General features: G+C 50.8%; 1 protein-coding gene across 1 annotated transcript in view; it reads right to left on the bottom strand.

The window, feature by feature from the left end:
* Positions 1–14,058, bottom strand: part of SLC24A4 (solute carrier family 24 member 4) — a 144,551-nt gene that overhangs the window by 32,332 nt on the left and 98,161 nt on the right. The window contains exons 9-12 of the mRNA XM_011373183.2: positions 12,211–12,264; positions 10,517–10,659; positions 6,257–6,426; positions 1,962–2,166 (exon numbers count right to left, since the gene is read on the bottom strand). Of these exons, the coding sequence (XP_011371485.1) occupies positions 1,962–2,166; positions 6,257–6,426; positions 10,517–10,659; positions 12,211–12,264 (572 nt within the window). The remainder of the gene's footprint in view (positions 1–1,961; positions 2,167–6,256; positions 6,427–10,516; positions 10,660–12,210; positions 12,265–14,058) is intronic.

The raw sequence follows: 14,058 nt of genomic DNA, 5'->3' as shown, positions 1-14,058 counted from the left end.
CTCATGATCTGGGACTCTGCTCCCCCACTGGACTAGCGCGTGATGGTGTTCACAGCTTGGGAGGCACAGGGTGGAAGACTCAGGAAGTCCCATAGGCTCTCCGAGCCTCGGTTTCCCTCTCTGTAAAATGGGGATAATGATAATGCCTCCCTCACAAGGCAGCTGCGAGGACCACGTGAAAATGCACCCAAAAGCAGCAGCCACACAACTCCGTTCCCGCCCCCCCACACTCCCCTCACGGTGAGAAGGGGAAGAGGAAGTAACTTGTGGTTTCCAAGGGCAACACCTGAAAACACATCCACAGGAATACAAAGGGAGCTTTCTGCAGAAACACAGGAAGCTCCAGCCTGTTCCTTTTTTAGGTCAGGGAGAGGCAAACACTGGGCAGAAGCTCACAGCACTTGGCTCCATTATAAGCCAAGCCTAGGGGAATGTTCTGGAGCCCCTGGCTTGTGGAGGAAGGTAGACCAGATACAACAGGAAGTCCTGGCCCACCAGGAAAGGCCAAGCTCCCTGCAGGACTCCTGGGTGCAGAGAACCTGGGAGCTGTCTGGGTCTAGTCCCTGTAAGATAGCAGCATTCCAAGCCTCCCATCTTGGGAGGGGACCTTCCTACAGTCCCTGCAGGGAACTAGATTCGGTTTCCCACAGCCACTTCTCTGAGGAGCACTGGATCCTGGGGCAAGGGGAGAGGGTGGCTGGCCCTGGGGTCCATCCTACAATCCCGCCAAACTCAAGGTTTCGAGGAAATGGAGACAAGTGATCCTCACATGTGGCCGCCCCACTTCTGCCGAGAAGGGCACATCCCTTCGCTGGCTTCTCGCAGAGCCCTGGTCAGTGGGCAGCATCAGGACATGGATTCGGATGAAGAGGCTGGTGGAGGGTGGCGCTGTGGCCCCGACAGGCTCTATAAAGTGGGGATCCTGCCACCCACCTCCTGGGGCTGGAGAGGAGATCCCACAGGGTGGCAGCTCCTAGTCAGTCTCATCCACTGGCAAGCCCGGCCGATTCCTGGACCGTGGCTGCATCTCCCTCCCTGTAGCCACATCTGGCCCTCCCCAGCCATCTGGTCTCCAGGCCCTGAAGAACCGAAACCTCTTTGGTGACCGTAGCGCATGGTCCCTGTACTCAGCCGCATGCACCGAGTCTTGGGAGAGGAACAGAGCTGGCGATGTGACTCGGGGCTGTGTGGGTACCCAGGGCTCCGGACCTCTGATAAACACACAAGTAAAATATGCCAAGTGGGGCAGGGCCCCAGCCTGGCTCGTCGGCTTTGGAGCTAGCTCTCCTCTAGGTGGACGCACCGTCCCCAGGATCCCGCTCCATAGAGATGCCCCTCCCCGTGTGCCCACACAGATAATCTGACATGGGTTCCTGGGATCTAGACGAGGCCACCCCTCTTTCTCTCAGCGTCCAGGACCCAGGGACCAAGCTCCCTCCCAAGTACGGTGTGACCTTCAGCCCATCAGACAAGCTGGCCGAACATGGCGTGCCGACGTGCCAGGGGTGTGTTAGATGGGGGCCGACACACAGACCCCCTCCGCCTTCTGGTTGGCAGAGGGGAGTCTAGGGCGGCCCGAACCCCTGTGCTGGGCCCCTCTATAACCTCAATAAGGGGACCAATTTCGTTTTCTGGACCCACCCTTCATGTGAAAGAAGGTTGGGAGGGGTTGAGCAGGAGCGGCAATGCCTAAGTCGGCCAGCTCCTGGGAACACCCGGAGGAGGTTTGAAAATGCTGATCCCGGTCAACGGAACGTGCAGGGTTTGGAACCAGGCCCTGAATTTCAGGAGGAGCCTCTGGCTAGCGGTGACCAGCATGCCTGGAAAATCCAGGGAAGCCCTTTGATTGCAAAAGGGGCCTCTCTTCTCAAGGTGAAGCACAGTGGCAGAGTTTGGGGCAGGAGTGTCCCAATGGAGCCCAGGATAGCATGGCCTGAGGGCCCTGTACCCCTAGAACTCACCGGGCACGGAGAAGGGGGACAGGAAGGTAGTCTCGACTGGCTCCGGCTCCGGGGGTGGCGGTGCGGGCGGAGGCTGTTGCTCCTGCTCCCGCTGAGGGTCTTCCAGGTTTTCCACGGGAACATTCCCGTTTTCAATGTTTTCGTGTCTCCCGTTTTGAAGTGGCTTGCTGCTCATACCGTTTGCCGAGTTGATCAGTCTCTGCCGCTGTGTGGACAGGAGGCAAGACAGACACCAAGATGTGTGACGGAATGTCGCACTGTTGCTTCGTTCCTTACATGCACACAGCCCTTAACGGTTTCTAGAACACACCCCTAGAGATCGGCTTGTCTGTGACTGGCCCCAGGACCTAGGGACTCATCTAAGTTTGCTTATCTTCACTTGGACCAAGACTAGCAAGCCTTTGAGGCACAGTCAGAGGCCTCTTCTCACTGCCAACCTGTCCACCCAGCCCATGACGCTGGATGACAGTGATCATTCAACAGACAGTCATAAGCCATCTGAAGACAGACACAGGAGAGGCCTTGGACAGTTTTTAAAAGTTAAAAAAATTTAGGTTTATCACACAAAAAGTACACTTACATTAAGTGTGCAGCTCAGTGATATTTTACATCAAGATGTAGAACGTTTCCAGCCCCACAGAAGATTCCCTCAGACGTTTTCCTCATCTATGTTCCCCCTCTCCAGAGGTAATGAAGGTTATTAATATTCTGACTTTTGGAAATATCAATTCATTTTTCTCAAACTTGCACTTCATAGAAATGGATTTGCTATGTATGTATTATTTTATGTCTGGCTTCTTTCTAAGATCCATAAGACTCATCTGTGTTGTCGCAAGACTCAGTAGGTCATTATTTTTCGTGACTGTATAGTATTCCCTTGTATGAGTAACCAGCAATGTATCTGTTACCTGTTGATGTGATTTGGGGTTGTTTCTCCTTTTTTGTTATTATAAAGAATGCTGCTGTGAACACTTGTGTACACACTCATCTCTCTTAGGATTGGAATTGTTAGGTCAGAAGGTAGGTTCATGTTGAACCATCTTACACTTGCACCAGCAAGGAATCAAAATTTCAGTTACTTCTCGTTCTTGCCAGCACTTGATATTGTTAGTCCTTTTAGTTTTAGCCATTCTGGTAGGTATGTGATGGTATCTAACTGTGGTTTTCATTTGCATTTGCTCGATGATTAACGATGCTGAGCATCTTACAGGGTTACCGGCCATGTGGATGGCCTCTGCGGTCTAAGACTTTTGCCATGTCCAATGAGTGTGCTTTGAACCACTCCTTCCCCAGCTCATTCTAGCTACTGATGAAGGCTGCTCCCTTCCACCCAAGCAAAAGCTGATCTTCACCAAGTCTGAGTTTCTACAAAACCAGGGAAAAACAAAGGCCACATTTCAAGAAATCAACAGGTTTCCACTTTCCTGAGAATCTGCTTGGCTTTGCACAGCTCATCTTTATACGGTTCTCATAAAAAATATGGATGGATCAGCTTTATGCCTTGCGGTTAATGATTATCACACAATGGATACACATATCACTCCAGCAGGAGACCAGAAATCAGAAAACATGTCTAAGGCAATATTCTGAATGCCCAACACCTATCCTTGTGCTTATTGGAATTAAAACAAAGTCATTTTTACTTAAAGTGGAAGCATGTCATTCCTCTAAAAGAAAGAGGAATTGACTACTTAACTGCCTTCATGTTAGTTTTAGGTGGAGATTCCTAAATCATGAAGTCTAGGGTGGGGTGGAAATTAAAATTTGTGTCCTACAAGTATGTCCACAACACTTAACACACCAAAAACAACAAAGTGATCTATGCCTGAGACTCAGACATGGAGGCATAGTACTTTACTACCCAAGTAGGGTTAAATCACAGGTCATCCTTGTAACTAAACAAACAAACAAATAAACAAACAAAACTAGCTGTGCAAAGACAGAATTGCAAGGTCGGGGTGGGGGGCATGACATAATAGCAACATGAATCGTACCAATGGGAGGGGTTCGTAACTCTAGCTTAATAGGAATAAATAGAAAATTGTACCTGGAAAAATTATCCAAGTCTATCTGAGGTTGTATTAAGAGAAGCATAGATTATAATATAAAGGAGGTGATGGATCCACATGCTGAGAGAGACAAACCAAGAGGAGAGTAACTAGATGGTGAGGACTGGAACCCTGTCACATAAGGGGGGTGGGAAGTTCCAAGGATGTTAAGATTCAAGTAGAAAATCAAGGGTGGCAACTGCTGCCTGATGTTCAGAGGGTCGTCACGTGGAAGAAGCAATTACAAGCAACTCAAGCAGTGGCTGGATGTTACTGAAGGAATAAAGATACAGAAGGAAGGGTGCGGGGGAGGCAAACTAGATTGACCCCTAAAAATCTATGAAGTTCCCTTTTGCTGTCCAGACTCAGATTTGGGTTGGAATTCCTGTTCTGCCCTCTTTTTAGTTATGTGGCTTTGGGACAATTACTTCAACTTTCTGATAGATCGACTGGAAATACCATCATCTTCTCTGGAAGGTCATTAAGAGGATTCGCGCTATCACAAAGATAAAACATCCAGCACCTTCCTGGCACACAGCAGGTGCTCAGTAAATTACAGCTAGTTGCACCAGCTCAGAACGACTGGCATCCAGGTGTGAGGTGAGGAGAAGAGAGTTTTGGGGACAAAAGAGGTGGGTGACCGTGTGGGGCGGGTTCATAAAGGTGATGGGAGAAACCGAGCGGGGTGAAATTCTGGGCATCTTGACAATTCGTCGCAGTGGCCGCAGGTGAGGACAGTCAAGGCAGGTCCGATGTAACCATGGAATGAAAGAAAAACAGAGCCCTCCTTCTACGACCCTCATCCCTGTCCCCAAGCACCCACTCCCAGCAAACCCTCTCTGACCATGAACAAATAAGGGCATCCAGCCCATAGGCACTTCTACTACGGATTCGTTTTAGCTGTGCAAGCTTCTCTGTAACATTCAGGAACTGAAAGGGGTGGAGAGGAAATGAGACTGAAAGATCTTAAGAAATGACTGGGTATTATGAGGGTTTTATTCTCCCCATTCCTATTCCATAATGAATTTCCCCAAAGACACTGCATAGCTCCCAGGCGTAGCCTTTCAGTTGTCTGTCACCGAAATTTTTAGAGCTGGAAGCACCCTCAGATAGAGAAACTGAGGCCCAGGAGGATTGAATTAATAGCTCATGTGAGATGAAAACTGAGAATTTCCCCTCCCGAGGGCTCTCCTTGCTACCTTCCCGGGCAGGCGAATCCCAACCAGTTGGAAAACAAAGTTCTCTCAGCTGCTTAAAACATTTGGGGGCAAGACAAACATTATTGGCTCATCAAAACTCTATCATTTCCCTGGCTGTGTGTACCATGAAAAATATACTCTAAACCCAAATCCCCAAATCTTAAAAGCTTTTCAACCACCGACCCCCGCCCCCCACTCCCAGTAGATTCAATTCTTACGCTCATGAAAAACGGTCAAGATTCAATAAAATTTCATTAATTTAAATTTTACCCATTTAGACTGAAAGGATTTAGAATGATTCAAAACTTACAGTGTTTCCCTTCCTTAATACACCTTCCGCAGAGAGGGCACCTTATATATGAAATCAAAGTAGAAACGTTCAAAATACAGAAAACTTTAAACACTGTAACACCTCATTCTTGCACATAATCGATGTGCTGTCAATGATTAGCTATTGGAGTTTCAAGTTCTCAGGTAAGTACCTGGGTCTGAGGGTAAGGACTCGAAACATATGCACATATGCAGCAAAGACTGGAAAAGCTAGTAAAGCAATAAGCCTGTGAGCTTTGCTATACTGTCCGTACATTAAATAATATTTGAACTTGTTTATTTTTTTTTTTCAAATGAGGAAGAGTTGAGGCACATCGTGAAGCAGAAAATGAGGGTACAGAGTGAAAAGAAAGTCCCAGAAGTAACTGCCGTTCACCAGTGTCTCGGTTTCCTGCTAGAGTTCTTTTATCCATAGAGAACAGGGGTGTGCTCATCTTTTGTTGCCCTAAATAACATTTTAAAGAAACAATCCATACTTCGGACTGGGCTTTCTCTAATTAGTTTTATTCTAGCTCCCGACGAAATACTCCGTATGGTATTTAGTGTCTGTCTGCCTTAAAATCACTCCGGATCACACCATTTGCTGCCTGCGGTGATGTGCAGGCTTCCTGAACAGAGGACACTCCGGTGGCCGAGCATCAGGAAGTGTACTGACAAGCCAGGGCCTTCTGAGCCCATCCAAGGCCATCCGCTCTCATGGTCCTTTAAGGAAACTTACCTCGTTAATTATGATCCTGCTGGCCATCCGCAGCCGGGTCCTAGGCCCAAACTTATTGGTGATCATTATGCGTAAGCCTGCCTCTGGGAAGGTGAACTTGGGCGGACTGGAGCTCATGACCTCGTCCACCATCACCACTGGGTTTTTGCTGTACTGCGGTTCCTCCTTCACTGTATTGAGCACAAGGCCATGATTAGTGCCGAGATCCCCCTGGTGACAATACCCAAGAACTGGGGTGACTGACTCTGTTGTAGACTTCTTGGGCTGAGGTCTTGGCAGCTGGCAGCCAGCCATCTGGGAGCCTAGCTTCAGCTCCTCCTATTAGTCAAGCGGCCACCGGCTCTGAACCACCTGCCCACTTAGAGAATTAGACACAGCCATATGCTCCCCCATTCTAGGCCCACTCACAGGCAGCTCCTCCACATCTAAACCCCCTGACAATCAATGCCCCTTTCTTCTGCAGCTCAGTCTGGCTAATTACACGGGTCTTTCAGTTCCTCATCTAAGCCTCACCGGGCAGCCCACATGCAATCCAGACAGGGTTCCTACCGCCTTTCATCCATGACTAAGAAGAAACCTTTCTTCCCCCAAGTACAGAGGCTCAGATAAAACTTTACAAATCAACAAGGGCCCCTGGAATGGAAAATGCTGGAAAGCACCAGAGAGCACTGGCTCTAAACTTCCTACAAGGCCAGCTGCTCTGTCTTTGAGGGACCACCTCCATCTAGCACAGAAGGTGACTTCTAGCTTTGTTCTCCTCGAGGCAGGCAGTGTGGATAAAGATTCAACTTGTAAGCTCTGGATGAGGCAGCTGAGACCCAGGAGGGGAGCTGCTGGCCAAGCCCAGTGTCTCCGGTAAAACTGCCACCGTCCAGCAGGGAGGCCGCTGTCTCTGACCCTATGCTTCCCCTCACGAGGCTGAAAAGCAAGCCTCGCCAGGCCCCAGAACGCTTCCTGGCCACCTTCGTGAACATGCTTCAGGCTGGAGTCCTGGGGGATTTGACATCCAACTCCAGAGCCCCAGAGGGCCTAGTGAAAGAAACACTCATGAACACGGCACACAGAAGCAGGTGGTTTCCCCTGCGAGAGGCTGTCGAAGCAGATATGCCCATCCCTCAGCACCGGTCACCAGCTCCTGGCGAGCGTCCTCCCCAGGGAAAAGGGTAACCAGGAGCAGTCAGGGCGAACCCACGTGAGAGTTAATGGCACAAACAGGAACAAACGCACACCAGACACGCACCCTCACCCGACAGGCAGCAAGGCTCAGCAGACAGGAGGCGTGTGAGTTAGAAACAGAGCCAAGAGGACCATGCGTTTGTCGGAGACAGGCACCCACCTCCAGTGAGGTATGTGCTGGGCTTGTGGATTTTTTTTAACGCACGTGTTATCGCTTGGATTAAAGCGGATTACTTACACTTTAGAAGAGGAGGGTTAAGGAGACAAAGGCCAACAGAGACTGCCAGAGATGATTAGCGTGCGGTGGATGCCCAGAGCCCGGGGCGGCATCCTGGATGGTGGCCAAGATGCCGGGGGGTTATTCAAAGGAGGATGTTAGTAAAGGGGTGTCTGCTATGGGGCCTTCAATGCTTGCGGCCTCTGGCCTTCGGGACGGCCCCTCTCCTGGCTGAATTCCATGGCTCGGTCCCACTCTGGGGTGCAGGAGCCCCTGTGCCCGCCGCCCCTCCCTGCTGTAGGGAAGCGCGAATCCTCTCTACTCTGGACCCTCCATCTCAGAGGAAACCAGGAGAACGGCTGCAGGATGCAGGCTCTGTCCAGACCACGGAACCATTCCTGCCACAGGCATCGCCTGGGGAGACAACTGGGCTCGGGAGGGAGTCCAGAGTGTGTCATGAAACCTGGACCCTTGGGCACTGTCCTGGTGCTGCCCACCACGTGGCAGCACAGAGTGATATGTCCAAGCCAGAGGTGGTGGCCCAGAAAGTAGCCCAATTACAGCACGTTCTTCCGGCAGTTCCGCTCAAGGCCAAGTATCACCCCCCTCCCTCCCCGCTCCAAGCCAAAGCTGTGGCCAGGGCCAGGGCAGCCTGAGAAGATTCCATTGTGAGCCCAGCCAGTGGTCAAGGTGGCCCTGGCTGTCAGGTCATGTGCAAGGCCACCCAAAAACCAGGAAGAAAGACTGGAGTCCTGGCAGTGGCAGGAAACGGGGTACCCCCCTGCCTTGGTCCTGGGGACCTGTCCTTGGTGTGCTGGGTTCTGCATTCCTGAGAATTGAAGTGTGATGTGAAAATTTGTACATGTTCTGTAGGTGCTATCTCACCCCCCAAAAAAGAGAAAAATGGCCCGAGTTGGCCCAATTCCAGGCCTGTACCACATTTTCCCCTTGGCCTTGACCTAAATGTTCTTTTTTTTTTTTTTTTTTTGCCCTGATAAAGTCCCTTCCTTTCCCTGTACTTGGAGGGCCATCCTGTGTCTAATCTTCCAATTTTTAAAAATTTGTCCTAGACTTAAGACATTTTGGGGAAAATAATAAACTTGCGGGGAAGCGCCACTGTCATGAGCACAACAGTGCCACGGGAGGGCTCCAGGAAAGGCCCCAGTGGGCAGCGGCCTCAGGGCAGCCTGACGTCCCTGGAAAGGGCCATGGCTGAGGCCCTGCCTCACTGCACGTGAGGAATCCTTCACGCAGGGCACTGGGGACAGGCTGCCTCCATCGTCCACACAGGTGGCAGGCAGCTCCCGGGGCAGGCACCCAAGGAAGTGGGCATTGTCCATCAGCTGGAATGACTCAGCATTCAGCATCTCTTTTCTTTGCCATGAGGGTCAGAGGGCCCCGGGAGCACCAACCTCTGTGTAGACACGGGAAGGAATCAGCCTGCCCCGACAGGCTGTGTGGGGACCTGCAGTAGGGACCTTGGAGACAGTGTGTCTGTGGAGCTAAACTCCAAAACAGCAGCCACCTCGTTCCTGCCACCTCTGACGAGGTTGTCCTGGAAACGAGCCCTCCCTGGGGTAGCCTGTTGGGCACTTAAGGCCTAAGGCACAGCCCCAGGCTCTGCCGGCGGCCTGTCTGTCTCTCATGGGTGGGTCTCGGGCAGCCAGGCTGTGGCTGCACCTGCACCCCAGCCCAGCAGGCTTCTTCTTTCTGTCTGGAGATTCATCCCTCGCTCCATTCATCCCTCACTACCTGAGACAGGACAAAACACAGTTGCCTAAAGTACACGTGGGAAGAAGCCCCTACCTTGATCCACCACAGGGAGAAACTGGGGAGGGGACCAAGAAATACAGATTTTGGCCTCCACGTGTACCAGACGCAGGCAAGCGAGCTCCTCTGAGACACCTGGCCTCACCACTGACATGACAAAGGAATTAAAGTCGCCTGAAAGAGAACTGACTTGCCCAGGGCCACAGGGAACGAGAGAGAAAGACCCTTCAGGTGGCCAGTCCCCGGCTCTCACCTTTACCTACCCTGCAGGTGGAATTCAGGATGTGGCTTAAACCCTGTTTGAAGAGAACCTATTCAGGCCTTCGCACTGGTCTTGCTGGGGAAGAGAGTGACTTTTCTCACCCTCCTGGCAGCTGCCCCACAGACAGAATCACCTGGAAACTGTATTAAGACAAAGCTTCCCACGCAGCCCAGATGATCTGGGAAACTTGACAGAGATGACAGGGGCTGGCTCCAGAGGCCCAGAGTCCCCACACGAGGCCACAGTGAAGCTGAAGAGACCAGGCTGCGGCCCCCAGGGGATGAGGCTCCTGGGCAGAGATCTTGGAGGCCGGCCTCAGAATCCCTGCTCAGCTGTGCCCACCTTGCCTGGCCTCGCCGTTGCTCCGGGCAACGAGGCAGGGGTCTCTCCAGAATAGAGTTCACCAAAACCAGCCGGGCATTTGAGAAACCACAGACAGACCGTGGCCTGCTCTGCTACCCGAAGTCTTTGGCTTCCTGTCACGGGCCTCTCACATGGGACAGTGATATAATTCACTGCATCTCAGAAAAGCCAAGCGGGCCTTGAGCCTTCCTCTGAGGGTTAGGGCATATCCCCAGGGATGTGACTGTTGAATTTTTCTTCATCCGCCTCCCGCCTAAGTCAGTGCCCACCTGAGCAAGATAACACTGACTCTCCCTCCTCATTTAGGGCCCTGGGACCAGAGCTACTAGTGAGGCAGGGCCTCAGCCACTGCCCTTTCCGGGGACGTCAGGGTAAGAGAGTGACAATCTGAAGGAGTGTCGTGTGTGCAGGAAAGAGAAGGAGAGGTGATTTCAGGAACGTGGTTCGGCCACTCCTGTCTGCTCAGCCTTACCTGGCCCCAGCAATGGCATGGAAGGGTCATCAGAGCTACTATCACAGTAATCATTACCATCCTCCAGCTCACTGTTGACTGTGTTGCCATTTGCAATGGTCTTTTGTTTGATTGTGAAAAAGGCCTGCATCTTCACATTGTACCTGGAAGTTAAGGCAGGAAGTCAGAGCTTCGGGAGAGACCTGGCAGGAAAGAGCCGGGCCTCCGCCTCCCCTCACACCCTGCGCACACAGTCTGGCCGCCTCGGGAGCATCCCGCAGTGAGGGAGCGGGAAAGCCAAAGCGTTGCTCCTGAGCTCACAGAGTTTCCTGGCAGAAATGAACAGTGTGAGGGGCCCTTCTCCAACTGAGCTGTCGGTGGGCTTCCTGGGGACATAAAAACCCTTCAGCCCGAGAAAATGACCGATGTCTACTTATTGCACATCACAAGCCCCTCCTGATAAAAGTTCAGCCCGGCCTCGGGCACAGACTTAAAGGGGGCATTACCAGGCCTGTCCTTCTCCCACGGATGCGAGTCTGGGGGCCATGTGCCGGCCTCACTGGCCCAGCACCCCACCCCACAGAGAAGACATTCTCCATCCCAGATCCTCAGGCTGTCCGCCTCACTGAACGACACTCAGATCTTTTAAGGACAATTCTCCTGCAGTTTGAGTTTATCATCTCTTTTTATTTACGATTCACAGCCTCATAAAATTTAGCGTTTTTCTTTGTAATTACCCGTGGAGGTATGAAGAAGATAAAACCTGAATATGGCTCAGCTCATCCGTAGCTTTCTCTTTTTTTTTTTAATGTGGAAAAACATATACAACATAACATTTGCTATTTTAACTATTTTCCATTTTGAAGTGCACGATATTTTGACTATTTTCCATTTTGAAGTGCACGATTCAGTGGCATTAATTACATTTACAAGGTTGGGCAACCATCAGCACTATTTCCAAAACTTTTTCAGGATCCCAAACAACCATGTGCCTGTTGGTCAATTAATTATTCATTACGCCCCCCTCCAAGCACCTGGCAATCTCTAATTTGCTTTTTGTTTCTGAGTTTGACCCAGGTACCTCATATAAGTGGAATCAGACAATATGTCCTTTTGTGACTGGCTCCTTTCACCCAGAATAATGTTTTCGAGGGTCATTCATTCTGTAGCACGTGACAAAATGTCTTTCCTTTTTATGGCTAATAATAGTCCTCATGGGTACTTTTGAGATGGTTCTGACCTGCGCAGCTTCTAGCGGGCCTCCAAGGTGCATAGCCCCAGACCCAGCGTCTGCATCATCAGTACTATGAGTGGCGCCCCCTGCAGCTGTGCGAGGCAGCAGCCCTGAGAGGTGGCATTTTCTGAAGCTTGGAGCAGAAGTGAGGCTGCCCGGCCGTTTATACGGACAGCGAAAAACAGTATTCACCGTAGGTCATAGAGAAGCCTCAAGAAGGATGGGAGAGAGATCCTTGCTCGCTCCTCGTTTTGGGAGTGGCCTCGTCCTGCACCTTGCAGTCCTGGCTCCCTTGGCCGGATATGGACAGCACCCCAATAACAGTGTCTGAACATGTCTCCCCCATTCTGGCTGCCCCCAGTGGGGTGTCCCCGGAGAACGGGGGCTGGCCGAAGGTGACTGAAAGGTCTGGCAGAGGTTTGTTCCCTGCTCTGACAAAAGGCTAGACAGGATGTGCACTGAGGCGTCAAAGGGCACTTACTTCATGATCAGAATGTAAAACACATACAAGATGATGAGCACCAGGCCTTCCCACCTCAAAGAGAGAAAGGAGACTGTGGTTAGAGAGAGAGAGGCCCTCGGTGCTGAAGGCTCGCTCGACCGCTATGGAGGCTGGAGCAGGGCAGGACGTCCTGATCTTCTCCGTCCCCAGCGTCTGACCCTGGGCCCAGGACCCAGGCCACGGGCATGCAGGCAAGCCACCCCAGCCCACGGCTGTCCCGCAAACGAAAGCCCTCTTGGTGACAGAGAGAGAAGGCTGAGGGTGGGGTCTTCTCAACTACAGGGGGTCTATAGGACTCAGGCTAGGTCTCTCAGCTACCTAGAAAAAGGAGGGGCCAGGCCACCACATCCGAGGACTCAGGGAGGGGAGTAGCCTGGAGTCATGCCCACTTGACAGTAAGAGGTCCCATGATCACCTGAGGACTTCCAAGTGTGCAGAGGGGAGGGGCCCTAAGAACCATCTGAAGCAGGGGTACAGGACCCCCTGGGATGAACACTGGGACAGGGTAGGATGGGGGTCTTTCTGAGACACACGGTTACTGCTGTCTTGAAGATGCAGCACCCAACCCCAAGCTTGGGGGAGGGAGGGATTTCTTTTTTGTAACTGACCGCAGGCCTCTGAGGAGCCAGACAGCTTTCATTTGTTCATTCATCTGACAAATGTGTAGTAAAGGCCTACTATGTGCCTGGCATGGGTGACAGTTGTTTTGGGAGCTCTTCCTCTGGTGATAAGAACCCCAGGACCAGCAGAGCCACAAAGGGACTTGTAGACAATCTGAGCAATGCCTCCCTCCAAACTCCATCTACGGACGCCGGTGAGGGGCCAGCAGGGGACCAGAAGGTTTCTCTGGGCCCAGAGCACGCAACCACTCATGTGAGGCCTCCCGAATACACACCCACAATCAGTCACACACGGCATGCAGATTCTGATTTACTGCCATGAAGAGAACATTTCCATGGCTTATGAATGTAGGATACGGTCACGCCCTGTGGAGTGGACGTATCAACTTTTTCTTTAAAGTTTGCACCATATGTATCTTAATTAAGGAATCGTTTTCTACCTCAGTGTCATTAAGATGAGTCTCTATGTTTTATTCTATGTGATTTTTGTTTAATTTTGCTTTTTACGGTAAGATCTTTAATTCACCCGGTATTGACTCTTGCGTGAGGTGTGAGTGCGAGAGCTGATGTTATCTCGTTCTGTGTGGATTCCTAGCTGTCCCAGCAGGGCATGAGATGCCCTCCCTAACTCACTGCTTCGTCACGACATCTGTCATCTCCCCAGCCCAGAAATGGGCCCACTACTGGGTTCTCAGTTCCATAGTCCATACTGGCCTATGCTTATCCTTGTGCAAAATACCATACTGTTTTTATCATTTTAGTTTTATAATATAAATTACTATGACAGAATATAAACATAAGTATAATATATGTTAGCTTTATTGCTATCTGGCAGGGTGGGAACATTAAGAGAAACCATTTTTGTCACTTTGAAAGGACAAATAAAGGCATGATTGCTTAGAATGATACACATCTTACTTTCACAAGTTCATAAGCTAAAGTTTGTAAAAATAATTTGAAAGAAGATTCAATGAACCCGGCAAGCAAAGATAGTAACAACAACAAAAAAAAGCAACAGCGAGAAACAAACTTTAAAAAAACTTACCACACAATTTCTTCGTCGTAAATGAACTGAAAAGCAAAAGAAACAAAGGGTGGGTGGACATATTTATCCCCAACAAAAAAGACTCAGACCCCTAAGCACCCAGAGCTGACACATCTTGGCGTGTCATGCGTCCCACAGAAATTTGGGCTCCTTCTGGGTTCA

This window comes from Pteropus vampyrus, unplaced genomic scaffold, assembly GCF_000151845.1.
Source record: "Pteropus vampyrus isolate Shadow unplaced genomic scaffold, Pvam_2.0 Scaffold219, whole genome shotgun sequence".
Lineage (NCBI taxonomy): Eukaryota > Metazoa > Chordata > Mammalia > Chiroptera > Pteropodidae > Pteropus > Pteropus vampyrus.
The sequence above is the reverse complement of the archived record's forward strand: the minus strand, read 5'-3'. Positions and strand labels throughout refer to the sequence as shown.